This window comes from Cladophialophora yegresii, assembly GCF_000585515.1.
Source record: "Cladophialophora yegresii CBS 114405 chromosome Unknown aczIN-supercont1.4, whole genome shotgun sequence".
Classification (NCBI taxonomy): domain Eukaryota; kingdom Fungi; phylum Ascomycota; class Eurotiomycetes; order Chaetothyriales; family Herpotrichiellaceae; genus Cladophialophora; species Cladophialophora yegresii.
The window spans coordinates 3,075,082-3,102,229 of NW_006913048.1; the positions used below are offsets into that span (position 1 = coordinate 3,075,082).

The 27,148-nt window shown below is 54.0% G+C and overlaps 10 protein-coding genes across 10 annotated transcripts; 7 read left to right on the top strand and 3 right to left on the bottom strand.

Moving 5' to 3' along the window:
* Positions 1 to 851: 851 nt before the first annotated feature.
* Positions 852 to 2,897, top strand: A1O7_06461 (uncharacterized protein; the record flags this gene model as incomplete). Its single annotated transcript, XM_007760463.1, has 1 exon — positions 852 to 2,897. One exon carries the CDS (start codon positions 852 to 854, stop codon positions 2,895 to 2,897), a length of 2,046 nt encoding a protein of 681 aa, XP_007758653.1.
* Positions 2,898 to 3,680: 783 nt separating this feature from the next.
* Positions 3,681 to 5,720, top strand: A1O7_06462 (uncharacterized protein; the record flags this gene model as incomplete). The annotated part of the gene is made up of 2 exons (XM_007760464.1): positions 3,681 to 3,849; positions 3,904 to 5,720. The coding sequence occupies 2 exons, from the start codon at positions 3,681 to 3,683 to the stop codon at positions 5,718 to 5,720; spliced, it is 1,986 nt and encodes a 661-aa protein (XP_007758654.1).
* Positions 5,721 to 6,579: 859 nt separating this feature from the next.
* Positions 6,580 to 7,347, top strand: A1O7_06463 (uncharacterized protein; the record flags this gene model as incomplete). Its single annotated transcript, XM_007760465.1, has 1 exon — positions 6,580 to 7,347. The coding sequence occupies one exon, from the start codon at positions 6,580 to 6,582 to the stop codon at positions 7,345 to 7,347; it is 768 nt and encodes a 255-aa protein (XP_007758655.1).
* Positions 7,348 to 7,943: 596 nt separating this feature from the next.
* A1O7_06464 (uncharacterized protein) lies at positions 7,944 to 10,350 on the bottom strand (the record flags this gene model as incomplete). The annotated part of the gene is made up of 2 exons (XM_007760466.1): positions 7,944 to 8,558; positions 8,641 to 10,350. 2 exons carry the CDS (start codon positions 10,348 to 10,350, stop codon positions 7,944 to 7,946), a joined length of 2,325 nt encoding a protein of 774 aa, XP_007758656.1.
* A 1,035-nt stretch (positions 10,351 to 11,385) lies between these two features.
* A1O7_06465 (uncharacterized protein) lies at positions 11,386 to 12,784 on the top strand (the record flags this gene model as incomplete). The annotated part of the gene is made up of 2 exons (XM_007760467.1): positions 11,386 to 11,822; positions 11,914 to 12,784. The coding sequence occupies 2 exons, from the start codon at positions 11,386 to 11,388 to the stop codon at positions 12,782 to 12,784; spliced, it is 1,308 nt and encodes a 435-aa protein (XP_007758657.1).
* A 425-nt stretch (positions 12,785 to 13,209) lies between these two features.
* On the bottom strand, positions 13,210 to 15,595 carry A1O7_06466 (uncharacterized protein; the record flags this gene model as incomplete). Its single annotated transcript, XM_007760468.1, has 2 exons — positions 13,210 to 15,281; positions 15,331 to 15,595. The coding sequence occupies 2 exons, from the start codon at positions 15,593 to 15,595 to the stop codon at positions 13,210 to 13,212; spliced, it is 2,337 nt and encodes a 778-aa protein (XP_007758658.1).
* A 1,989-nt stretch (positions 15,596 to 17,584) lies between these two features.
* On the bottom strand, positions 17,585 to 19,081 carry A1O7_06467 (uncharacterized protein; the record flags this gene model as incomplete). The annotated part of the gene is made up of 2 exons (XM_007760469.1): positions 17,585 to 18,967; positions 19,022 to 19,081. 2 exons carry the CDS (start codon positions 19,079 to 19,081, stop codon positions 17,585 to 17,587), a joined length of 1,443 nt encoding a protein of 480 aa, XP_007758659.1.
* An 801-nt stretch (positions 19,082 to 19,882) lies between these two features.
* On the top strand, positions 19,883 to 20,764 carry A1O7_06468 (uncharacterized protein; the record flags this gene model as incomplete). Its single annotated transcript, XM_007760470.1, has 3 exons — positions 19,883 to 20,301; positions 20,351 to 20,502; positions 20,553 to 20,764. The coding sequence occupies 3 exons, from the start codon at positions 19,883 to 19,885 to the stop codon at positions 20,762 to 20,764; spliced, it is 783 nt and encodes a 260-aa protein (XP_007758660.1).
* Positions 20,765 to 21,353: 589 nt separating this feature from the next.
* A1O7_06469 (dipeptidyl-peptidase III) lies at positions 21,354 to 23,489 on the top strand (the record flags this gene model as incomplete). Its single annotated transcript, XM_007760471.1, has 1 exon — positions 21,354 to 23,489. The coding sequence occupies one exon, from the start codon at positions 21,354 to 21,356 to the stop codon at positions 23,487 to 23,489; it is 2,136 nt and encodes a 711-aa protein (XP_007758661.1).
* A 2,231-nt stretch (positions 23,490 to 25,720) lies between these two features.
* Positions 25,721 to 26,520, top strand: A1O7_06470 (endo-1,4-beta-xylanase A; the record flags this gene model as incomplete). Its single annotated transcript, XM_007760472.1, has 3 exons — positions 25,721 to 26,007; positions 26,062 to 26,270; positions 26,324 to 26,520. 3 exons carry the CDS (start codon positions 25,721 to 25,723, stop codon positions 26,518 to 26,520), a joined length of 693 nt encoding a protein of 230 aa, XP_007758662.1.
* Positions 26,521 to 27,148: the final 628 nt, after the last annotated feature.

Below are 27,148 nucleotides of genomic sequence, written 5' to 3' on the forward strand. Positions count from 1 at the left end.
GGCTGTTATAAAGCCTGAGGAGGGGATGTAGTGGTGATCAGTGGTCGTACGGCGGCTGTTTGAGGCAAGACCTCATTGGGTTGTGCCGCAGCGCACAAATTTGAAGCTTTTTGGCCTAGCCAGAGAGTGTCGCGCCTGTCAGCATTGAGAAATTGGGAGCATTTGGCTGCTAGAAGGGTCGGGGGATCAGTGGCGCCCTGTCATGATCGACAGCGGCCTGCAGAGAATTAGGAAGCCCATGTTGGAAGAAGTATTTGCCCCTGCGCAGCTCAAAAGAGTGCGCGAATACAGGGCTGAAACACAAAGCTGAACACAAATGGGCTCCAACTAATGCCTATTTGCCAGCTGCAGGGTGAAGGTCCTGCCTATAAGAAATCGCTAGGGGAGTGGCTTCGGGGCCTAGTTAAATGGCTTGCAGGCGTTCAGGGATTATCCTGCTGGATACGCGTATCAAGCTGGGCACAAAGGCGCCATCGCACTCGGCAGCTGCTCATCCTCCGACAACATCGGAAGGAATAGCCTAGGCGTGCCTAGGTCAGACGCTGTCAATTATCCATGGACCCCTCCACCACCTCCTAACCGTCACCCAGAGAAGATTTCATCAACACAATCTCGCGGCATTAGCCCAAGACTGGATCAGCCGCGAGCTATCAGCTGTGTTCATATCAATCGCTGAACCGCCCCTACCGGCTGAGGGAATTGTGGCCCTCTCACACATCGGCACAGGCTGGTGCGGATAAGCACGTTATCTGCGTGGTGAGCCAACACTGTCCGCTTGACACAGTACGTAGCATTGCGAAATCGACTGCATGGAAATGTATTGAAACCTGCATGTGATCTATCCTTCAATCATGACGAAGCCCGAGCCTGTCGAGGCACTCTTAAACCCTTCATTGAGGGTTTCGAGGCCCGTTGCCGCATGCGCCCGCTGCCGGTCTGCCAAAATCAAATGTGATGGGAAGCTGCCGGCTTGCTCAGCCTGTGAGAGGTCTGGCAAATCGACAAGCTGCACGAGCGCCAACGATGAATTCGCCCGGGGAAAGGAACGTAGCTATGTCGCCGCTCTCGAAGCTGCTGCTCAGAGGCTGCAGAAAAAGATCGACATGGCTCGAGTCGAAGCCGCTGGCCACCAAGCGACATCGGGAGCCCCAGCCGCAGGCCGACCACAACAAAGGAGAAAGATAAGTGGAACTCGTCGAAAGGAAGCATCCGACGTCGATGAACTGGTGAGCGACTTTGGGTTTCTGACCGTCAATGCGACATCACGCGACTTTCACGGATTCACCTCGACCATGTCGTTTGCGAAACTCCTCCTCTCAGCGGCCGCAAGAGACGAGCTACCTCCGCTCGAAGTGCGAGGACTACCACCGCGCTATGCCATCACTCCTATGATCAATCAGTACCTCGAGAACATATTTGTCTTGTTTCCCTTTTTCTCCGAAACCGACTTGATGGCCAGCCTCTCGCGGATCTACAATGAGTCTGCTACTGTGTCGTCAATGGTGACCCCGCTGGACGTGTGGTATGTCCGGCTCATTCTGGCCACTGTCCACGCAGCAAACTCCCAGCGAAAGGGAGACGAGAATGACAGTACAGCTCTTCAACATATGTCGGCGGCTAGAGGCCTGGCGGGATATGTGCTCCATCCAGGGTCGATTGCTGGCGTCCAAGCTCTGTTGCTGCTAGTTCAGTACTCGTTGGTGGATCCTGCGCACTACGACTCCTGGTATCTCGTTGGAATGGCTGCCCGCCTCGTCGTTGATCTAGGTCTCCACTGCGAGCCAGCGCCGGAAACCAAAATCAGCAAAAGCGCATTGGATCTACGGCGGAGGATATTCCATTGCACGTACGCATTCGACCGTCTGGTCAGCATGTCCCTTGACCGGCCATTTTCGTTCACAGACGATTCCGCCTCAGAGGTACCTCTGCCTGCTTCAGTGGCAGATCCGTCACCGTCCCAAGTCTTTCAACGACTGCTGAAGCCATCCCTCTATCTGTTCGACATCCGTCGAGTCCAGTCGGCGTTCTATCAGACGACGAGATGGTCGTCCCGTTCACAATGGCCGCTAGCCACGGCAGCCACATATGCCAGCACAGTTTCCAATGATATTCATGCATGGTACAGCACCATTCCACCAACGCTGTCGCAGCGTCATCTTATGTTGTTTAACCTTGAACGACTGTATTCCCACATTTTGGTTGTTTCGCCAAACCCACGAGTCCCTACAAGCAGCATGACTGACCTGAACAAAGAACTGGTATTTGAATATTCGGCTCAGTATGCCGACCTCCTACAGCCTATTGCCCAGGATGTCAGTTGGCATGCCTATCTCACCTATGCCGACATCTGTCGGGCGAAATACGTCGGGCAGAAGTTTGTGGAAGTGATATGGTCTGACTTTGACCGGCTCATCAAGACCACCCACGCTGTCCGAGAAGGCTCGCCGCTGGCCAACAATCTGCCCCTCGATAATGGGCAGCGAGCAACAATTTTCCTTCGGAAGATTATCGAGATACTGGACTTCGCACGGCACCGCTGGGCAATGCCGGAAATGCAAGAAAGGTTCGAACAAGAATCGGCCGTGCTCTTTTCCCGACTGAAAAGCCGACAGATGGAGTTTGGTGCTTCGCAGTATTCCAATATGGCCAATACGAGCCCCGGCTTGGTGGGCCCTAATACTGGGTATGGGTCAGGCTCAAATCAGTATGCATACGATGGACCAGTTCTAAGCCAGCTTCCAAGTCCTCCCACCAAGCAGGACCCCGTCCGATCGGATGTCCAGCAACAACGGATGCTCACGCCGCCGGAAGAATATCACATGCAGCCAGGGCTTTATCCCATGCCACAAGGTTCATTGCCTCGGCGCAGCTACGAGTTTCATGGTGGCCGAAGTTAAAGCCAGTGGGGTTTTCCATTCGGGCTCCCGTCAGTCACTATACGCCCAGAACAATGCGGTACGGGTCGCACAAGGTCGCGTGCCTAAAGTTTCAGTTGTCATCGTGGCGGCCCGTGGGCGGATCTTATCGGAATACCAACTGCCATCAGGATCCTGCCAGAAAATTGCGGTAGAACCCTGAGCCAAGCCGAGTTCAGCGAGACGTGGGTGTCAGCTCCGTAAAGGGGGGCCGGCAGCACAGGTCATCTGAGAGCAGAACAAGCCCACGTGTGCCGCTCTATTGGCCTCGAGCAGTTGACTCGTCAAGCCGGGCTCAGCTAAACTCTGATTATGAGGACACTGCTGGCGTGAAGAAGGGGGCAGCAGACGCGGTCACACATGTTCTCATGACCATCCACACCTGCATTGTGAACTTCAGCACTTATATTCCTGGAGAAATGTCACTTTCGACCTGCGTCCTCAAACGACGGTTTTCGGCAGCGCCAACCATCGTCCGTGGCTCGTGGCCTCTAAGAAGTGTTTCCGGGGTTCGGGGCGCCGTTCCTGACAATCGCGGGGCTCGCCCAATCAGTGCCCGTTACGCGCTCGCCTCCAGCGGCTGCACTTGAGCCCATCGGGGAATGACGTGTGTCGTCTCTCAACCCTGCGTTCTGCCTAGCTGCAGAGTTTCCTCTCGGATTCCAAAATCCGCGTGACAAGAGGAGGTGAAGAACAGTGTTCCACTCTCGATCACCAAGTACGCAAACTTTCCCCGCCAATGTGAACCTCAGATTCCTCGGAGCCATGGTCCGCCTCGCAGCCGGGCTCCTGCTTTGCGCAGCTTGCACAACAGCAGCACCTCCAAACATACCTGGCAAAAGCAACGGCTTACAACAAGTGATTGGCGATCCGTCAATATCAAGAGCACAACCTGCGCCGCGGAAGCTGCGTGGCAGGTTCCTGCACATCACAGGTAACTGCGGCACAACGCTCGCCTCCACCAATTCTCAACTGACTGTCTCCTTAGACATCCACCCCGATCCCTTCTATAAATCCCGCTCCGAACCCGCAGAGCTATGTCACTCCGGCGAAGGCCAGGCTGGAATATTTGGAGCGGAAGTCACGGATTGTGACGCACCCATTAGTCTGGTCAACGCGACCTTCAAATGGATCGAGGAAAATCTGAAGGACGAGATTGACTTTGTCATATGGACGGGGGACTCGGCCCGACACGACAACGACGAACGGCTACCTCGATCAGACAGCCAGGTCCTCAAGCTCAACCGCCTCATTGTCGAGAAGTTTGTCGATACCTTCGGAAAGCCGGACAATATCGACGACCCCGACCCAACCAATGACTTTGTCGTTCCGATTGTCCCTACCTTTGGAAACAACGACATCCTCCCTCACAACATTTTCACCCCCGGACCGAACAAATGGACGCGGGCGTATCTCGATGTCTGGAACCGATTTGTTCCCCAGGCACAACGGCATTCGTTTGCAAGAGGTGGCTGGTTCTTTACCGAAGTGATACCCAACAAGTTGGCGGTTTTCAGCTTGAATACCTTGTATTTTTTTGATTCGAATTCTGCCGTCGATGGTTGTGACCTGAAATCAGAACCCGGTTACGAGCATATGGAATGGCTACGGACACAACTACAGTTTCTGCGCATCCGTGGGATGAAGGCTATCTTGATCGGCCATGTGCCGCCAGCAAGGACAGACAGCAAACAGAATTGGGACGAGAGTTGCTACCAGAAATATACCCTGTGGATGCGTCAGTACCGCGATGTCATTGTTACATCTATTTTTGGACACATGAACATCGATCACTTCATGTTCCAGGACGTCAAGGACTTGACGTACAAATTCCACGTTGAAGGAATCAATGACAGATCCGACCCCGCCAGGCAATGGCCCGCCAGGTCACGCGACGACACGTTTAGCATCTCCGCGAAGGCGCAATACTTGAATGAGTTGAGATCGGGGTGGTCAGAACTGCCTGCACCGCCGGCGGGTGCTATTCCCCATGAGGACGGCAGCGTTCGTTACACCGACAAGGATGGGTCAGGCGACGACAAAGAGTTGAAGAAGTATTTGAAGGCGATCGGCGGACCTTGGGCCGAGAGATTCAGCCTTTCGCTGGTATCCCCGAGCGTTGTTCCCAACTTCTTCCCAACCTTGCGGGTGATGGAGTACAACATCACAGGGCTAGAGAATGAGCATCCTGCGGGAGGCCCGATCGGAGAACCGGCCGAGTACTTCCACACCGATCTATTCGAGGGGGATATTATTGAGCAGAGCGACGACGAAGATGACATGGAGGTTGGTTCAGACGACGGGGTACATGAAGCCAAAAAGAAGCACAAAAAAGGCAAGAAGAAGAAGCCCAGGAGACCTCCATTCCCCGTGCCAAAGCCTCCCGCGAAGACCTCACCACCCGGCCCAGGCTTTTCTCCACAACCGCTTTCGCTGCTGTCATTCACGCAGTACTACGCCAACTTGACGCAGATCCACGAGCAAATCCGATCAGACGAGAAACACAAACACCACCCCGAGAGGCACTTTAAGTACAAGGTCGAGTATACCACCAACAACGACAAGTACTATCAGATGAAGGACTTGACGGTCCGGTCGTGGCTGGATCTTGCCGAGAGGATCGGGCGGGATTCATTAAAGATCAAAGATCAGGCTGATGGCTATGAATTGGTGGAGCAACACGAGCGTGAGGTCGATCCTGAACGCAAAACCAAGAAGCTGAAGAACCGGTTATGGAAGGAGTTCATCAAAAGAGCTTTCGTCCATACGAAGCCTGACGAGGAGATCGACCAGGAGTTTGGGTGACAGATCGCTGAGTCTCGCGCTGACGAATTTTTGAGTCGAATCGTACTTTAGCAGGCGACTTTGATACTTGACGATTGGACGGGGAACTGGCTAGGCTTCTATAGGATCCATGATACCAAGATACCAATGATTTCTGGTTGTCCCGGCGAGGACTTGACCAGGGGTTCAGTCCGGCTTTGCAATATGTATCTTAGTCATTTGAGCCCTACCAATGCTCTCCCAACCATGGGGGTTTATCCACTCGTAGCAGCCACAAGACTCACCTGCAACCACTGTGAGCAGGCCTTCCTGGGCAAATCTACTTTTGGAACTCAGCGGTCGCGAATACCAGGGCATTGTGGAATCTCCTCAGTTCCTCTGTTCCTACGTTCATGGCGTCCACAGCAGTCCAGTTCGAGGCTCTCCTACATAATCGATCAAAGAAAGTACGAGAAAAGCAGAAGGTCTCCGAGTCAGTCACACGGTGATTTGATGGTGGGAGGCCGTGCTATCGATCGTCAGGCAGACTCGCAGACCAGAGAGACGCCAGTCAGTGATCAGGTCATTTCATCCGCTACCACCAATCCGGGTCGACAGTCGGTCTACTCTTGGGACTCAACAGCTGGACAACATATGTGACATATACCATGCTACACAGGTACTCGGCACTTGGCTGTACGAGGTAGTACTCACGGGAAACCCACCATCTACCAAGAGACGGTAATCACTCGTCCCCACGAAGCATCTCCCATCCGAACCCCACCGTACCAGGTACTGTGATCCACCCATCCCGCATGGTATCCCATTCTGCAAATACGACACTGATCAACAATCCAGTAACATCCAGTAAAGCCCAGGCCGCTCAATCCATCAAGCAGACATGGCAGACCCAACCGACCAACACTCAATCGAAAGACCGACACCAGCAGTAGCAGCAGGACCGAGAATATCAAGTTCCGAAGCCGAAGCCCAGGCCCAGCAAACGCGCATCGACACCACCAGTACATCCATGGCGCCACCAGCATTAGCCTCAACATCAACACCAACACCATTATCGACAGCAAAATCCACTACTTTCACCTTCCCCAAATCGTACGACTTCCCCCCCTTCTTCACGCTCCAACCGACAACCCAGACGCGGCACGCCCAACTCCAGAAATGGTCCGCACTCACGCAACGCTACTGCGCGCACCACCGCCTCTGGAAACTACGCCTCCCCGACGCCCTGGCCACGCCCTTGTTCCACAACGCAGCTCTCAACAAGAAGTTATCGCTCCGCGACGCGCGCGCCGTACTCGACTTCATGGCGTCGCGCGAGGGTGGTGAGCGGGCGGAGTGGATCGCACACGGCACTGCCGGGGTCGCCCACGGCAAGGGTACAGACCACCACCTGCCCTCGGAGGCGTGGATCTGGTGGCGGCGCCCCGAGGAGTGGGGTGCCTTGATTGCCGAGTGGGTTGAGAATACGGGGCAGAGGGGCGTGGTGTTGACTCTGTATGAGCTGGTCGAGGGCCAGGAGACGGAGGGGCAGGAGTTTTGGGGCTTGGATGCCGACGTGTTGCGGAGGGGGTTGGGCGCGTTGGTGAAGAAGGGGAGGGCCCAGGTTTTCGGGGGCCAGGAGGATCAGATGGGGGTCAAGTTCTTTTGAGTGCCCTTGATACAGTGGTTTGCGGTGCGGCGGTTCAGCAGTTCAGCGGTTCAGCGGTTCAGCAGTTCAGCAGTTCGGGAGTCGGAATCGGTGCTGCGAGTCAACGCGAGAGAAAGACAGGAAGGCTCGCTTGAGTTGCGCGCAGGGTCAGGTGGGCGTAGAGTTCTATTGAAGAGGGTCAAGGGTTCACCAGTTCAGTGGTTCAGCGGTTCAGCGGTTCAGTTCTCCAGCATTTTGCAGTTCCGAACCGGCATCGCTGCAGCGAGCCAAAGAAAGAGAGAGAGAAAAGTCTCCGTTGGGGCGCACGGAGGATCAGACTCGTGTTAGCCGGGCTGCTTCCTCGACTGGGCTCGAGTCGAGGCAATAGTTCAACGGTTCAGCTCTTCATCACCGGGCATCATGCTACAGGGGAGAACGGTAGGTCTACGAAGAGAGGGTATCACACAGAACGGTCGATGTCATGTCAAGCCAAGTCAAGTCAATCTATTGAGGGTCGCTATTCATCACCACCTTAATCAAACGCTCATACTATCGTGGCAAGTCGATAAAGTCATAGAACATCAATCATCCTGGCCAAATTACAGAGAGCAAACCCCTCATAGCTCGTACGGCTTCGTCGGACGCAACTGCTGGGACATGGCCGTCTCGAGGATCCAATCCGTCTTCACAATTTTGGCCACTTTGCGGCTACCCTCGACCATCTCTCGGAAGCGTGCCAGAAGGCCTGGAGCGCTCTTATTCTCGTCGCTCAGCAGGTACACATCGTTATTGGCATCTGTGTCAGTCGTGGCCTCGCTGTCTGCTCGTCCCGATGGCACCGTCGTGCCTTTGCGGTTCCTCCACAAGATACATCGCCCACCGTTGGCTTCTACGATGGCCTTGAAAGTTTCGAAGCCACCCGTAATCTGCTCCATGCAGTAGATACACCGACCCTGCAGCAGCTGGTTGGCGTTCTTCTCAGCCCGCTTGCGAGAGTCACTTAGCGAGATATGGAACTTCTTCTCATTCTGCGTGTCCTTGAGCACGTAGTCCTCTGGATCGACCAACCTTCCCTCCTGCAGGCAAGCGTCGATGAACTCGGTCGATATGACCAGGGGAGCGTAAGCAAGTGCAGTGACGAACTTCATTGTCCGGACGATATGCGGGGCCGCAAGGTGTGTGGCCCTGCTGGGGTCTGTTGTAATCAAGATTCCGAGGCTGCGGAGTTGTTTCTATTGTACGTTAGTGGAAACAGTTGGACAGCAGGATAGAAATACTCGCCCTGTCACGATCTTCGTCTTTCGGCTTGTTCACCCACTTCTCGTACTTGGAAATGACGAGCCGCATCTGAGGAGCATCGATGCTGCGCTTGACTTTCTTCGCATCACTATCGTTGGAGGTTTCAGCATCATCAATCTCATCCATTGATCGTTTTCGACCGAGCTCAACTCGTTCCGGGTCGGATTTTCGCCTTCCACCATAGATGACACCGCCTTTTCGCTTTGTCTCTTTCTCGTAGAGCGCAATATCTTCGGCGGCCATGTGCAGTCGGGACGCTGCAACTTCCTTTGACTTACGACTGTTGGTCGTGGATGGTGTGACGTTCTCCTTGCCAGGCGCAACAACTCTGGAGGCGGCTGGGGTCCGGGGAGTCTTGGATATCTGTTCGCTCTTGACTCTTCTTGCAGACGGCGGCGCGAATGTGTTCTGATTAGCTTGGCCCATTGGGTTGGTGGCTGGAGCATCGGTCATGTCAGTGTCTTCGTCAGGAAAAAACTTCTGTTCGAGGACGCCACGGTCCAATTGTGTATGGCCACAAACATCGCCCAGGTTTGTGCGCTGAGGAAAGTGTGTGTATCTCTTGTCGGTTATGCTCTGCATCTTCCAGCGAGCATAGCTCTCTTCCAGCCAGAGATGATTGATGATGTGAACACCCCATTCCCTTGCAGCGGCACATTTTTCGCTCGTGTCGTGGGCGGTAATGAGATGGGTATTGTCCTGCTTGAGTGTTTTCGTACACTTGGCCCCTGTAGCAGTGATGAGATTCTCCAGATATGACCTGGCGTCGCCGCTGTAGTTTGATAGGCTTATCAGCAAGCCTGGAAACCCAGGAAGACCCTCTTTTGCGACAGGGTAGTGCAACATGCGCCGCATGGGAGACGTCCACTGGTCGGTCTGGATCAGGAAGTAGAGCCAGGCCAGGTTCCCCACGTCTTTCCCTGCCCTTGAGGCAGTCTTGTAATCTTGACCTTCACGATACTTGCAGATATACATGTCAGTCTTTGAGACAGAGTCCGTCACTCTGCCACCACCGGCAGTGATAAGCTCGTTTAAGATGCCACGCAGATATGGTGAAATGCCCAAATCAGTTGCGAGCATGACCAGCTTCTTTTTGAAGACCTTTTCCAGCTTGCGCGGTGCAGTAGGCTCCTGCCCAGACTGTGTCGGATCGGGATGCAGGGCGCCTTCCACGGGAGTCTTGCGCTTGCCCATAGGTGGCTTGTTGATGGACTTTAAGATCTCTGGGTCGGGGAGTTGATAAGGGTGCTCGTCAATCTTCCTACCCAGTTTCAAACAATCATCTACCCAGTGAGGAAGTACAACCTTGGCATTGAGTTTCCTCTTCTCCGCCACGGCGGCGGTCTCTGACTCCATCGACAGTGATATGATGTGGGTGACTTGGCTCGTCAGCTTGGGTGACCAGAGACCTCCCATCGCCAGCACCCCGCCAGCTATCGCATCTGCGTCGCCCGGCGGCAGATCGGCAATACATACACAGACCTCGGACATGAAGTATCGAGGGTCAGGACTGTACTGCCGAGGGTTCAGGAGTTTCTTCTTCGCAAGGCAATGTTGAACCCAAGTAGGCCTGACAACGGGGATGAGAGCGTCGGCGCAGGCATTGTAGTCAGGAAAGTCGTATGTGTCAGAGACAACATGCGTGATCTCTTTAACGTCAAGGTTCTCTTCGGGGTATCGGGCAATCAATGCCTCGCCGTCGTGTAGCCTCAGCACCTCAGCCATCTGTTCCCGTTAGTCCTGATCTCGCTGAACCCATTGTCATACATACCGACGTGGCTGCGCTCTCGGAAAAGGTGTCCGTACACACGAGAGCGAAGCTGCATTGTACAAAGAGGCCAGGCTTGTTCACCTCGTTGACAGCCTCGTCGTTCTCCATGTCTGCGGTGGGGGATGTGGTGGTGGTGGCGATCAGGTTGCGAAAAATAGCAGCACAGGTTTCAAGGAAGGAGCCGGTCATGGAATACAAATAGGAGCTGCATCACTGTGGTATACCACCGTACTGGGTCTCGAGGCTGCGCTTGCGTGGAGCGTGAATCATGAATCGTGAATCGTGAATCGTGGCTGATGAAAGAGGAACGCGCTTGTGGAGGCAACGCGTCACGTTTCCACCGGCGTGCGATTGGCGCCAAAGCACGTGCCGAGTTGAGAATGAGCCAGATTCAACATGCCCAGCAAAATTTGGCATTATTATTCCAATCTCCTTCGGCTTAAGCGACAACCTGTCCGCTGAGTGGTTTGCAACTGCTCTATCTTCCGCGCTTCCTCAGCGATGCTGTGGTGTAGGTGAGAAGACCATTGAACTCTAGGTGCGCCGTCGTCTCGGCCCAGCGATCGTCACACTCGCATCTCCTTCTCTCAGTTCTTTGTCACTGCATAGATCCCTTATTCTCACGTCCGAGACAGCCTTGATCTCCGGTCGTTGATGCACAGGCCACGCAGGCACCCAGCAGTGGAGGCACGCCACTTCAAGCGTGGCCCGGATCCGATGCGCGGCTGAGACCTCGGCACTTCCCCCACCACCTGCATCTGCAGCTTCTCTCGCTCGCTAACTGCCCTGTGAACTTGAGTGCTGCGTCCTCGAAGCGCGAGCCTTGCATCCTCGGCACATTTGTCGTCAGTGCTGAGGTTGTACAGGGCATTCTGTCTGCGGCAACCGCACCTCAAGAGGCAGCCTTGACTCATTCCCTTCCTGTCCCTTCACCTCTAGACCTTCTAGAGATCCTCCCGGTGATATCCCACTCCCATTTGCTGCGCACAATGTCGTCGTTCGACATTATCGAACACTCGGTGCCCTGCCAACACATCCGCGAATACCCTCGAGGCACAGCCGACGCCCAAGAATCCGTCCTCTACCTTGCAGTCAAGCAATACATCCCCAAGGACAACCCCAACCCTCAACCTGGCGACGTCACCATTATCGGCGGTCATGCCAATGGGTTCCCCAAAGAGCTGTATGAGCCGCTCTGGGACGACATCCACGCGCGGTCGAAAAAGCATGGCTTCCGCATACGGAGTATATGGATTGCCGATGTTGCGCACCAAGGTCGGAGCAGCGTGTTGAATGAACAGCTGCTAGGGAACGACCCGGGGTGGTTTGACCACTCCAGGGATCTGCTCTTGATGATCAATCTGAAGAGACATCTCATGCCCCGGCCTATCGTCGGCATTGGCCACTCCATGGGAGGTAGTAACTTGTAAGTTGCGCGTGGCACTCCTCTTGTCTCTACCAAGCTACCCCTAACTGCACTTTCCTGACCTACAGTGTACTGACATGCATACCCACAGAGTAAACCTTGCGTACATGCATCCGCGACTGCTGTCGACTCTCGTGCTCATCGACCCCGTCATCCAGGTCTACTCTTCCGTACCCCCCGAAGTGGGGCCCTCTCCCGCTCGTCTATCCACCTTCCGCCGGCAAGTATGGCCGTCTCGCACTGCTGCAGCCTCCTCCTTCGCGGCCTCGAAGTTCTACCAAGCATGGGATCCCCGCGTCTTAGAACGGTGGGTGAAATATGGCCTCCGCGACATGCCTACGCTTCTGCACCCGAACGCGGACACGGACTCGTCCAAAGACAAAGACAATCAGTCCGGCCCAAAAGTCACGCTCACGACTCCTGCACCACAAGAAGTCTTTACCTTCTTGCGGCCCAACTACGAAGGCTACGGCCAGGACGGCCGGCCCGTAAACCGTAAGACCCATGCGGACTTAAATCCCGCCCTGCCCTCGATTTACCCGTTCTACCGCGCCGAGGGCCCACAGACGTTTTTCCGGCTCCCCGAACTACGGCCCTCGGTGCTATACATCTTCGGCGGCAAGTCCGACGTCGGCACCGCCGAGGCGTGCAAAGCCAAGATGGACATCACTGGGGTGGGTGTCGGCGGATCAGGGGGCGCGGCGGAAGGACGCGTCCGCAGCGTCACCTTCGAGGACATTGGCCATTTGATCGCCATGGAGGCTGTCGACCGCACGGCCGACCACTCTGCCGAATGGATCGGAAAGGAAATGGAGATGTGGCGCAAGGACGAGGACGAGCATCTGCGGACATGGACCCACGCCAAGTCGCTGGTCGAGAAGCAGAGCGTGGATGACCAGTGGAAGAAGATGATCGGTGGGCCATATGAGCGGCCTAAGAAGTCCAGTCCCTCAAAGTTATAGCGTGAGTGAGAGCGGCGGGCTGGAAGTTGAATTGCATCACCATATATGTCTATACATACAGACATACATACATAAACGAGCAAAGGAGTGAGTGAGCGAGTGAGTGAATCGTCGGTCAGGCCGACTAATCACTCACGCGGGATGGCGATATCTTCTTCGGGCCTCCCTGTCCCATATGGATACAAGGATCGAAGATAGACGATAAAAGAGTGAGTAGATCAATGGCCCGATTCGAACCGAGTCGTACTCCGTACTCGACACTCCTCCATATGGTTGTTATAGACTATAGAATGAACACAAACAAACTCGCTTCGTGGTTCGCTGTCGTGCAAAGAAAAGAAACCATCCAACGACAACTCTGGCACCAATACTGTAATCCTTGGCAGCCAGCAACATGAAAATAAATGTTCTTTCATACACGGTCATTAGATGCTCATTCTTCGAGTCCGTCTCTTGCTTTCGCGCAAGTCACTCCATGGTGGTGGTGCTCGAGGACCATCGTCCGAGTCGGGCTCCGACTCCGTGGTGTTTGCCAGGAGTGCTGCTGTTTGCTCGTCCTGGGCTGGATACATACCGTCGTATCTCCCCTCGGGCATGCGTCCATGTCTATACCCTAACCCTTCACTTTCCTCCAGTATGTCCAAGTGCTTGATCTTGTCGTCTTCGGTGCCCACGATGCCGACGCCGACGCCGATACCACCACCGAATCCAGCATTGGGTTCTCTCACTCCGTAGATGATCTTGTAGTTGCCGAGTTGCTCGGCGATCTCGTCGCCAGTCAGCAGGCAGCCGCGGTCGCCTAGTTTCTTCACGACTGGCCTCAGCAATCTCGCCGTACTCAAGTGACTTGTGTCCTTGATGATGGCTTTGTTCGCGAACATGATCACGATCAGCAACACCAACCCCTGCGCCAATGGGATACCCCCGAGGATGGAGGCCGCAAATCTCCACTGCACATGGATTATTTGCGCTGCAGCTGGTCCCCACGCCGTCACATTGGAGCGTGGACCAACCGCATCCATGGCGCTAATCGCTCCAGCTGTGAATCTCATAACTAGCCACGCCATGTCATCTGCCGTGTAACTACTCGGTGGGCTCCATGGACTGTCAGCCTGGTAGGAAACCATCTGAAGCTGTGACTCCGGTGTCGCGAACGTCAAATCGCTGGCATTTTCCACCGTGCGCACACCTGACCACCCTATCGCTCCGGCCAGTATCCTGGCCTGCTCATCCGGGATTCGATACCAAGCTGGATCAGGATATAGGTCGGGATGCTGGTCGATTCCGTCTACAGTAGAGACATTCGAAAAGCAGCTCCAGAAGCGCGGCGTGGGCACGTCAGTGGTGATATTGTCAGCGACCTGGAGGGCGTATGTTTGAGTACACCGTGGCCCGCAATCGCTCGTGAAATTACTCATCCAGGTTGTTCCACCAGTTGATTGGGCCGGGATCGTCCAGGTGTTCTCTTCGCCGTTGGCATCCATCCACGTAACCACGGGTTTCAGGGAGGTGTCGTTGGTGTTGAACCCAGCGTAGCCTCCGAAGGTGACGGGATGGGTTTGGCATGCAGCTGTGATGTTTACAGTCCGATACGTGATAGCAGACAGGGACCAAGCAAGGGGAGAGCGATCGACAAACCGGTACCAGCAAACGTCCCCATCAGTGTAGACGGACTGGTCGTAGCTGAAGTATTCGTCAAAGGAGGCGGTCCAGACGGAGAAATCTTGTCCTGTGACACCAAAGTCATTCGCCGCTGAGAGCTCGGCAAGGTACGCGTCAAGACTGCTATAGTCGCCAGCGTACAAGGCAGCCGTCTCGGCATTGCCAACATAAGAGACATCGGCGACGCTCACGTTCCCATAGGTCAGAAAGACGTAGTCCGAACTGACATCGGTGGAATACGTGAGACCTAGCAGAGCGGTGACGACCTGGAGTGCAATATTGATCAGGAGCCAGACAAGGGCAAGGATCTGAGTTGTGTTGGGCAACCACCTCCCACGAGTCCGCCCGCCCCAGAGCAAGCGGAAGACTTTTGACTGACTGTCGCAGTTCATGATGAGCTCGAAGTCCTGAATGGTGCGGTATCCCGAAGCAAGGAATCTCCACCGCATCATTTGCGCATAGCCCCTGAAGGAGGAGGCAAGGTTCAAACCCAAACACAAGGACAAGCCGGTAACCAATGCGTTGAAGACATATTTGCGTGTCGTGCTCAAGCCAGAAACCACGGTTGAAAAGCCGTACAAGCAACCGGCCAAGGCAGCACATATGAATGCCGTGACAAACCACTGAAATGTGCTGTTGATGAACAGTCTCCGTCTCTGGCGCCGATGGTCGAAGTACCGGACACTGTCGGAGGGTGGCAGGCTTGCGCCATTTTTCTCAGATAGTTCGTGCTCCCAAGGTGCCGCGACAGAAGGCACCGTAAACTGTGAGACGGCGAAGTCTCGGATCGAGGCTGCTACCTTGTACAGCGAGCTACTTGTTCGACGGCGGTTTGCTGATGAAGTAAGTCTACGCCAGCATAGATCCATCTCACGTAGACTTACTGGGAGACCTTAAGTCGGCGTTTGCGTCAAACCGCGTATAGGGGAGGCCACCGGATGTGCCTGAGATCAGACGGTTCTGGACCGTTACCCGCTGTTTCTCGGATGTACTGTCCAGACTCTCGTCGCTAACATGAGAAGTTGGCACTGGGTTGTATGACGAGTTCGGAATAGGATTCGAAAAGTGCATAGGTTCTTCAGCAATGGGGCTCGCGCTCGGCTGTGAGCTCCCGAAAGGATTCAGCCGAGCATAGCGGGAGCTCTGCATCATGGGAAGCTCTGAGCAGCACTCACAATTGTCAAGAAAGAGTATTTGTCTGGTTGTGTAACCGTAGGATGCGAGTGTCATCAGGAAGCATGATCTGCTGGCAAGATTGGAGCCATCGTGCGAAGTAATAGAGGGCATTAAAGACGGACGATTTCAGCGACGCCTTAACTTGCCCGTCGTCGAACGATGCAGAGGCCGAGACGAGACCTGCCAGGGTGCTCATTCTGCCGTAACCATAAATAACCAAGCTGCAGCTCTGGTTACTGTGTTGTGAGGTCGGAGACGAGACGAGACGCGGAGCTCGTCGCTTGGGCCAGTTCCAGACCACAGGAAATAGGAGTCTGGCTCCGCATTGGGACCGGAATGGGTTGACAGAGCACAAGTGGCTTGCGGCTGAAAGCTGAGCAACGGTCGGAAGGTGGGAAGGTACGAAGGTGGGAGGGGCAATGCAGCGTGCAGCGGTAGAACAACGATGAAAAGGTGACACGACGAGTCTCAGCTGGAGTGTGCATGACTGCGATAGGTGAGTGTGAGGCCGACATTGATAGGCAGAACGCAGCATGGGGCATCGTGGAGGGAGCGGCGGCCGCGTCCATGGTCAAAACGTAACACGCAGGCCAAGTCACCAATCTGGAAGGTCAGTAAAGATACAGATTGGGATGGTGAGGCGCGAAGGAAGTGATGAGTACGGAGGCGTGCACACAAAGGCGTTGCCACGCTAGTGGTGGAATGACGGTGCTTTGAAAGACAAGCCTATTTACTATTGGTTGTCCGAGGCAACCACCCCTGAGTTTATTTAAGCGGGTTAGCGAGCACCCACCGTGACACCTAGAGGCGCCCCTGGTGTGCGATGGTTCTAGGCGTGCTTTAGGCACTGAGCCCCTAGAGAGTGGTGTCATCACATGAAATTGCTCTGTCATTCCGCCGGGGGCTGTCATTTTAATTAGCGCGGCAACGCCTTTGTGTGCACGCCTCCGTAACGGCTGCAGGTGCGCTTAACACAGCCTCACATGTCCACCAATCCCATTTCGGAAGAATATTTATCCGGCAACCGCCACAAGTCCAAGCCACCCCGCCATGCCCGCCTCGCGCATATTCTTACCCGTAGATTTTACTCGGCTGCATCACTCGTAAGTACGTACAAGAAGTAACCGGCCACAGTACATAGCAGTGTTGTTCGTGAATCATTTGTGGCTCAATATCCGGGTCATTATGAATATCACCATGGTCAATGCCGCCACTGTTGACTGGTTGAATCACGCCATGTCCCCGTCAGTTCCATCTATTTCCAGCTGATGTTGGGTCCATGTCCGTGGCCGCATCACACCGATCCAGGTAAAGATTGCTCACCTTTGAGATTAAGTTGAGCCTCGACAGCCCCGTTGTGTACTTGGCAATCCCGGTCAAGGCTGAAAAGTCGATAGCATCCAGTGGTGGCAGTGACATCGAGAAGTCCTGTAGAGTCTAGCCTCCCCTAACGACATCAAAACAAACAGCACCCCTGCGCGGTCACCCGGGTGGCCGTAGATCTGTGTAAGATAGCTATACCTAGGCTGTCCAGGGTGAGGGAAAGTGTCCTATCGTAGCTGTGCCACTCTTCCGCAGCGTTAAATGGAGCCACATTGCCGATATATACGATGCCTTCTTGTAGATGTACCTAGTCAGCCACCATGACGTCGAGTAGCGGATCAATATGTTGCCATGGCATGGACGAAGTCAGTAGGAAGCTGGACGAGTTTCTCCTCGGTAATCCAGTCTTTGTCGTCCGTCTACCGCAGCCGGAGGAGCTGCTGTGCTGGACAGCACTTCCGTTTTCTGACATGTGGTTCCGTCCTGGAAGCCTTCCGGGACAGGTATCGTCAAGGTCGGAAGGTTGTATCTGGCGGCAGTGTATACAGCGGAATGGTGATGTGACCACGGCTCATTGACGAGTATTGGTCCATAACGCTTGACCAACAGATGGAGACCCGGTCGCAACGGATCCCAAACTCATGCAGCGAATGCATAGCTGCCCAAGGTAGCATAGACAGACCAAGGGCTGGTACCGTCCCGCCTCTCTAGCATTTCAGCCACGATTGCAGCATTCTTGATGCCTAGATTGGTAGCCATCGATCTGAACCGCTGAACGACCCACTCTCGGACCCCAGTCTCAGGACTTGCAGAGAATGCAGCAACGTAATATGGCAATAGCAGTGTATAGCAATGCATTCTCCGGCTTGGGGACGAATTGCTGGGTCTGTTGCGAGCTTCAGGGAGGTCAACAAATTGGGGTCCGGCCGCACAAATCTCTTTTGCCATAGAGTCGATTAAATGAGAAGCGAAACCGACGTTGAGGGCTTGAGGCTCGAGGTATCCTGAAGCTGCGACAGTGCTCAGGTAAGTCTGTCGTATCAGATCGTTCAACAATATTCGCATCATTCGGATGACGTTGCATGCTTGTGCCGTAAAATAATCCGGATAGACATCGTAGTATTGCTCCAGCACTGTGGATGACGGTTTTTGAAGAGCAACCCTTTGCGAGATCCAACACGGCGGGAGGTCTCGGGCAAGTGAACTGAACTCTCCGTCTAGCTTTTTTGCCCTTTTCAAAACTTCAGCATGCGACAAGAGCCCACCTTGAAGGGTCCCGCGAAAATTTGCGTACTTCATCACGAGACTAGAAACCCGCCATTTGGGATCATCCCCGCGCACGTGTGGCTGTAGTTCGATGTGAAGCTTGGTCAACGCTGGTGGGATCGGAGCGTTCGCGGCGACACAGCTGATGAGCATGTTGGTGAACAGTCGAACGGATAAGCGAAGGCCAATGTATGTGTTGAGCTGTGCAGGGTCCCGAAGCCTTGCGAGCACCAAAGCACCCCTGACATGACTCATCCATGACTCAGATGAGATGGGACTGCGGTTGGTGATCTTCTCGAAAAGGTCAAGAAGGAGCACTGCCAACAAGGTCGAATTGCTGGCCAGCAATTCTGGAGCCCCGAGGGCGGCTTTGACGAGCGGGAGAGCAGACAAATACTTCTCTCGAGCTGGCTTCAGAGCTGATACGGCGTCGTATTGGAACGAGAAGAACGCTAGGCTGACGGCATCCACACTCGCCGCTAGGTGCTTGTCCAGGCCAGACTGCCCACCGATGAGTTCCAGCACATCGTACGTTGTGGAGAATCCGTGGACATAATGGGAGAAGAATGCTGCCCGCGCCGTTTCCTCCAGTGGCACCTGTATAGCAGACGTGATTGGTCGCGATTTAAACCCCAAGGCCCTTTGCTTGGTCGATTCGCTCTCATCCTGGATTCTCAATTGGCCTGGATCCCGGTAGCCAGTACAAGCAAGACCAGCTCTCAAGCATTGACCACATGCCTGCTTTCGAAGATCACACTGACATGTGGTTAGCTAAACCACATCAAGTGCGTCAAGGATGTGGAGTTATACCCGAAGTTTCCTCCGCCTGCAATGAGCGCAGGCTTTCGATGGCTTGCCATTGTAGACCATGTGCGCCGGCTTCTGGCCCTGCAGAGGGGCATAGGAGTCCAAGCAATGACAGTAAGGATAGAGGGAGGTCTCAACCTGGAGACGACACTTTCGCCAAAGCACGCCAGAGAATGAGACATGATGAGCCAAGTCTAGGAACGCGAAGGATGTGTGAAGAAGGTTTTGGTGCGCAGGAAGCGTACAACGGGACAGACACGAGATGCTTCCTGTGTCTGGCTCGGTGGCTTCCTCGTCTGGCTGGGCTGGACCGGTCTCCGGCGAGAAGATACCTATCTCCGCATGCGACTATGCCGCATCGAGTAAGTCTTCCGTCGACGTCATAGAAATCCGAGTCACGACGCGGTGGTGGAGGCACTAGCGGTACCTAACGGCATGTCTCGTAGAGCTTGTGTCCTGCTTCGCCGATGCTTGTCTGGTGTTTCTGCTTGACTTTTCCATGGCCACCGCTGGCTACAATGCAGTCCACCTCGTGAACCCAACGTGTCAGCCCCGGGTGGCGCGGATTTGGTTATAGCTGGTTTGGCCTGTCAGCTCGCGATCTCCAGATTGCAGCACACGTTGCCGAGAAGTATCCTTTAACTTTGAGCTCCAGTTTGTCAGACCCGCATCTGGGTTCTTTGAGCTTTCCCCGTAGGTTCGCACAATGAACAACATCATGGCCCAGCTGGCCTATAAATACACTGCTACAGACGGCCTCATATCAGGATCACCTCAAACCTGTCTCTCAATACTTCAGGGAATCTGCTCAGCCTCGCGCCTTCCCTTCAGTCCTACCGTGACAAGGGTCGAATTCTCACTAGCATGACGTTCGCCTATAAGAGAGTGCTCCTGGTTGGAGCCACCGCCGGGATCGGCGCGGCAATTGGAGATCGTTTGGTCCGTGAAGGGGCCAAGGTCATCGCAGTCGGACGACGACAGGAACGTCTCGACACATTTGTTGAGAGGCACGGCAAGGACAAAGCCAGCGCTCTTCGATTCGACATCAGCGAAAGGGGCAATATCGACCAGTTCGTGCAGAACGTCACAAACACCTATCCGGACCTTGATTGTGTGTTCCTGAATGCAGGAGTCCAGCGCCCGTTCGACCTAGCAAAGCCAGAGATGGTCGATCTTGCCGCGTTTCACTCCGAGATCGAAGTCAACTTCTCGTCCTTTGTCGATCTGACCATGAAATTTCTCCCATTCCTACAGAACAAGGACACCGAGACGAGTCTGATTTTGTGAGCCTTCCCCTTCTCACGAGAAGTCAGCATTTGCTGACGGAACCAGCACTGGATCGAACCTGGCAATTGTGCCTGCAGCTATGTTACCTGCGTATTCGGCTTCAAAAGCAGCCCTGAATGTTTTTGTTCTCTGTCTGCGCGAGCAATTGAAAAGCTCATTGGTCAAAGTCATCGAGTTGTCGCCGCCTCCTGTTCAGAGTGAGTGCTTTGCGCATGTGGTTCCAAGGGAAGTGGCTGACAACCAGAAGCCGAGTTGCATGATTATATGGGTGCAGATAAGGGGCGAAAGCTTGGTATGCCGGTTGACAGGTTTTGTGACGCTGCCTTCGACGGTCTGCTCTCTGGCAGCGATCAGATCGTCATTGGGTCCGTTGGTCCAGCACAGTTTTTCAATGACATTGTCGACAAGCGGCGGCAGACATTTGAGAATCTTGCAAAGATGATGAAGGAACGACACTGACGTGATGAACATGACTATAGCCCGGTAAGCATGATTATTCTTGTCTCTGGCTGGCTAAATGGTATTCAACTGCTAGACCGCCGTGATAGCATGGCGAGCATGCCGAAGGAAATAGGATCATCTAATAGCTTGGCCAAACTGGGTTGCTGATAATTTCATCATCACTCATCTCCTTAGCATCTTTGTGAAATGAGATGAATTGGTCAAGAAGATGCCCTTCAACGCACGGGCATCATTCAGGCACCATTTGCATAAGTACTGCGCCCGCCGCAACGTCAACCGGCCTTGGGATATGCCGCAAGTACGAAAGTTGTAGAACACAGAGATGTCGTAGCCTATTGGGCTCGTGCGTAAAGGCTAAGAGCACCTTGACTACGGAGTACTAAGGCGGCCTTGGCAAGTTTGACATGTTTTCGACCATTGTTTAGCCTTGTCCACCAATTCCAGCCTCGTTGCGGACTCGAGGCTGCGTTAATTAAACCACATCTGCATGCGGCCTCCAGTAAGAACAGTATCCCCTCTCCAGAGGTTCGTTAGGCGTCTCTCACAGCTGGTTCCACAATTCTCTAGAGTGCCTTCGGACAGCAACATGGATCCCTCACTTCGATCTCACTATCTGGCAGACAACCCTCCAACGGTCGTTCGACTGGAGATTGCCCCTCACTTCGCCGCCCTTTCACCCAAGGAGAAGCGTTACGCCCACCATCTGAGCCGGGCATCTTTCCATGGCACGCGGGTAACACTGACCCAAGTATCGCCTGAATCTCCCGTCATTTATGATCTCATACTAGCGTTCCATCGTGCCTGTGGTGGTGACTACAGCAAGCTCTCTGCCAATACTTCCGTCGCTTCCTCAGATATCACCTTGTGGCTCGAGTATGCTGCACAATTCCTAGGCAATGCGGGCAATTACAAAGGCTTCGGTGACTCAAAATTCATACCTAGAATATCGCCGGAAGAGCTGAAAAAGCTCAGTGGTGTGAATGAAGAAACGCAGAAGCTATATGAGCAGGCGACCAAGACAGCGGGAGGGATATACGAGACCAAAGATGTCGCTCTCATGCACCTGGGTTACCCTGAAGCAGGCCATATGACAAACTACTATCCAGACTCACCAACAATCACGAAAGAGGAGATTTCCATTGTTGGAGACGTGCTGGAAGAGAAGAAATTGTTGATCGAGAACACCAGGTTGCGAAAGCTCGACTCGGGTGATTTTGAACTGCTCATAGCTTCTGGGATATCCAATCCACCGGCTTCAGAGCGGGACCTGCGCGACGTCACCTCAATCGACCTAACAGGCACGCTCGCTGGAAAGAAGTTGCACCTAGTCTACGGTGATTACCAAGAGGAGATGGCCAAGATTGCCCTTGAGTTCAAGAAGGCAAAGAAAGAAGCCGCCAATGAAATCGAAGAGAAGATGATGGACGAGTACGCGAAGACCTTCAGTACAGGCAGCATCCAGGCCTTTGTAGAATCTCAGCGGTACTGGATCAAGGACAAGAAGCCCATGGTCGAAACAGACATAGGCTTTGTGGAGACTTACCGGGACCCTCACGGGGTCCGGGGCGAATGGGAAGGGTTTGTCGCTATGGTCAACCAAGAGCGGACTCGCGCATTCGGCAAGCTTGTCGACGCCGCTCCCAGCATGATCCCGAAACTGCCGTGGTCCAAAGACTTCGAGAAGGACAAATTTCTGAGCCCGGATTTTACTTCGTTGGAAGTCTTGAGCTTCGCTGGCAGCGGTATCCCGGCGGGCATCAACATTCCGAACTACGATTTCATCAGGCAGAACGAAGGCTTCAAGAATGTGAGCTTAGGAAACGTCCTCAGCGCCAAAGCTCCTAATGAGCCTATTCCCTTCATTCGCCAGCAGGACGACGAGCTGTATCGCAAGTACCGGGATCCTGCTTTCGAGGTTCAAGTGGGCATTCACGAACTCCTCGGTCATGGCTGTGGCAAGCTGCTCCAGGAAACTGCTCCAGGGAAGTATAATTTCAACATCAAGAATCCTCCCGTCAGCCCTATTACGAAAAAACCGATCAAGTCGTATTACAAGCCTGGCCAAACCTGGTCAAGCGTCTTCGGACCCATTGCCTCTTCGTACGAGGAGTGTCGCGCCGAATGTGTTGCAATGGCTCTTGCTTGTGACTTTGAAATTCTGCAAATCTTTGGCTTCGGCAACGGCAAAGAAGACATCGACAATGAGGCTGGCGACGTCCTATATGTGTCATATCTGCAAATGGCGCGAGCTGGTGTAGCGGCTCTCGAATACTGGGATCCTAAGTCTAGAAAATGGGGCCAAGCTCATATGCAGGCCCGCTTCTCCATTCTCCGCACATTTTTGGACGCTGGCGGCAGCTTCTGCGAGATCAGGGCTCTCAATGGTGACGCGAATAACCCGGAGGACTTGGAAATCCACCTGGACCGCAGCAAGATCATCTCACATGGACGACCGGCAGTCGAGGCATATCTGCAAAAGTTACACATCTACAAGGCAACTGCCGATTTCGAGGCAGGTAAGAAGATGTACGATGACATTACCAGCGTGGACCAATGGTGGGCACAGAAAGCAAGACCCGTGGTTTTGAAGAAAAAGACCCCAAGGAAGGTATTTGTGCAGGCCAATACGGTGTTGGACGAAAAGTCCGGTGATGTCAAGTTGGTGGAGTATGAGCCTACGCTTGAGGGCATTGTGCAAAGCTATTTTGAGCGGGGCGTGTGAGGTCCGGCATTTCCATTATTTACCTGCCATGTTACTGTGACAGTGGCGGAAACTATGCGGTCAACAACGGTACCTGCCGCAGTACCCAGCTCCTCTACCACTCTCGAGTCCTTCGACGAAGCCACAGTCCTCTATGCCTGGAATTCAGCCTCTAGAGAAGAGCTTTCCGGCTATTGCCCCGCGAGGTCAATACCGAAGGCTCAAATACATCTGCAAAATAACCCGTTCTTTGCCTGTCCATACCCCAGTCGATCTTCTGCAGCCCGTGGCCCTGGCAACACTCTTATCCTAGCTTGCTCTGAGCGAATGCTACGGTGTTCTGCCGTATTCTGACCCGTATCCTTGATGAGTGGCTGCGTTGTTGCCATTGCAGCAGTATGGATCAGAGGCATCCCAGTATTGCGAGGCTGATATGTTGGGCAGGAGAGGCCGGTTGGGCGAGCATCAAACTGTGCGCAGATGATAATCGGTCTCAGTCCCAGACGTCGAACATGGGACGAACTCACCCCTCCTGCAGTGCAACCGCCATATGGAATGTTTCGGTAGGCGAGCTTTGATGAAGTGGCTTCTTTCACCATACTCCGGAGGTCTGTTGATCCCTTTCATCTTCGTCTCACACAGCTATTAGGGCTGCTGCAACTGGAGAGGTTCGGGCAGCTCGCAAAGAGCCCAAGTCCACACGAGGAGCTGAAAGCAACAGGCCTCGAGCAACCTACTTCGAAAATTTGCCATGCTCTAAAGCCTCAGCAGTTCTTTTTAGGACCGAATGGACTGACGAACTCGACTGAGCCACTACGAGCACAAAGAGCAACTGGCAGTGTGCGACTCTAATACCAGAAAGGGTCAATCTGTTGCCGAATTCTCGTGGCGCTGCTCGCGGCTGTCAGGTACACTAAAGGCTTATTGGTCCTAATAGTCCATCAACATGCAGCTACCTTTCAACCAGTTCCAATACCAACATTGGCAGCCGATTGGGCAACCCAGGCTATGGTTTCTGGTCTTCCCCTGCCATGAAACGGTTTGGTTTTAACTGCGCCCGTGGCAATGCTCATGCATCCCTTGTTCCCCGGATCGATGCAGGACTAGCTGATGCCAAAGGTACATTGTGGTGTACGTCAACCAGTGTACAACCCAATTATCCGGCTCCTGCAATTATCACATACATCGCTTGCATCTTGAAAATATCTATGGTCTGCGACACGAACGCTAGAAGAAGCAAACAGATACCTTCATTCTAGGGCACTGCCTTGTGATGATCGCGCTATGACAACAGATCGTGGCGTTCCGCACATCTGTGGACATTTAGCCTCATAACATTGTTGACGATGCGCTGATGGCAGGCTGGCCCGAACCAGGTCCATGCAGCGGAGTGGAGAACATTCTTCACATACGCCTCGTCAAGATGTTCGCCAATGTCGTATGAAGCCGGGCCAGTGGGTGGTGTCGTCAAGACTGTCTTCTGCAGACGAGAACCTCCCCGTTACAGCAGGATATGTCTGCTGGGCTCTGGAGAGATGAACCACCGTGCAGGGTTCATAACCGATCATATCAGGAGCTCCACAACACGTTCGTCAGAACCTCACCGGAGTGTGGCGAGGTCAATAACATCGGTAGTCTAAGTTGGCGGATCTCACCTCGCACCGTTCGAGTTATGTGAAGAAAATTGCCGGGGTGAAGCTGCGCCAAAATTGTTGACGAGCATGGTCAGGGGTCTGGAACACTTCGACAAAAGTGGACTTCAGTCACGAAACTACAATATGCCAAGAAGCAATCCCAGCGACACGGCTAAATGGTCGAGCCCCTGAATGGCAACTTGACCAGTCTGAATGGAAACAAGTGTTCAAAACGTAGTGCGCTGGCTGCACGGGCGTGGCAGGAATCGTGGCGGCCTGGGGGATACTTTGCCATCGCAAGAAACGCCAAATCGTCCTTCCGGAATCTTGATTTTCATTTCGTACGGACCCTTCCGGACGACATATTGCAGCAGACTAGCCCTCATGGACAGGGCACGCCTTGCTATCGCGGTCCCTCTCATGTCCTATCCTGATGTTCCCCTTGATCAGCTTGCCATGCTTCATTTTACCGGACGACCACGGTCAGAATGAGGGGCGTATGCAAATTCTACCGGTACAGAAGACGGAGGGTGACAGACCAGCGAGAGTGCATAAAGAACCCCTCGATCCGGGAAATGAGTGCTCACGTCAAATCAATCATTGTCGACGACTTCCAACATGGTCTCCTTCTCTTCACTCTTCCTCGCGCTGACTGCTGCCGCTGGAGTCTTCAGTGCTCCAGCTGGTGGTGAGCTTGCAGAGAGAAATAACTTCGCTCCACTCCAGTGGCTCAACAAGCGCACGTCTCCTGGCACCGGGACCAACAACGGGTACTTCTACTCGTTCTGGACCGACGGCGGCGGTGGCGTGACCTACACCAACGGCGCCGGCGGCTCATACACCACGCAATGGAGCAACGTCGGCAACTTTGTCGCCGGAAAGGGCTGGAATCCCGGTTCTGCCAGGTAGGCCAGGCCGACCCTCGAACAGCATAGCATGCTGATGAGCACGCCACGCAGAACCATCAACTACTCCGGCTCCTTCAGCCCAAGCGGAAACGCATACCTGGCAGTCTATGGCTGGACCACCGGCCCTTTGATCGAGTACTACATCCTCGAATCCTACGGGACGTACAACCCGGCATCCAGCAGCGGGTTGACCTACAAGGGCCAACTCCAAAGCGACGGCGGCACATATAACATCTACACTTCTCAACGTGTCAATGCGCGTAAGTGGCCGCGAAGACTCGAAAGCGGGGCCATAACTAACTTTGTACCCTAGCATCCATTCAAGGCACCGCGACCTTTTCGCAGTATTGGTCCATCCGCACCAGCAAGCGCGTCGGCGGCACCGTTACCACGGCCAATCATTTCAAGGTGTGGAAGAAGCTCGGGATGAATCTTGGGGCGTTTAATTACCAGATTGTCGCTACGGAGGGTTACCAGAGCAGTGGATCGTCGAGCATCACGGTTTCCTGAGTGCAAAGGAGTGGCTCGTCCAGCAACACGGCCTCATGAGCATCGGACGCAGTGAGAAGGCGGATTACCGAACACCGGAATGGTGTAAGCGGTAGAGGCAAGGGGCAAGGGGTAGGGTACTGTATGTGACGTGGATCAAAGTTCGCTACCTGGGTAGAGACAGAGGCAGGCCTAGAGGCTGAGACTGTGCATGAACGAAAGAATCATGCCGAGTACAGGCGGACCAGTTACTCGGGTGAGATCCAAGACGTACGTTACCTACCTTGGTCCTCCGCGTCGTTGCATACCAGCTAGTCCCTCAGATAGGTTACGTTACCTACCCTACCCAGGTACCTAGTCCTGCGAGTCGTTGTGTCATCCTCATCAGAATACAATTACGTGCCACGAGTGGTGCGAGACTCGGCCACTTGACGCGCCTCTCCATGAAGTGCATACAAGGCTGCTCAGGTACAATCTCTGATATATGTGCTTGCTCGCTGATAGCCTTGTTCCACCAGCAGCAGCAGCAGCAGCAGCAACAGTGACCTAGTTAGCTAGTGAGGAACTGGAGGTCGGTAGGTAACAAGCAGGTAAGGCGTGAAAGCTCCAGACTCGCTGTTGTTCAACCACTCAATCTACAGACAATAAT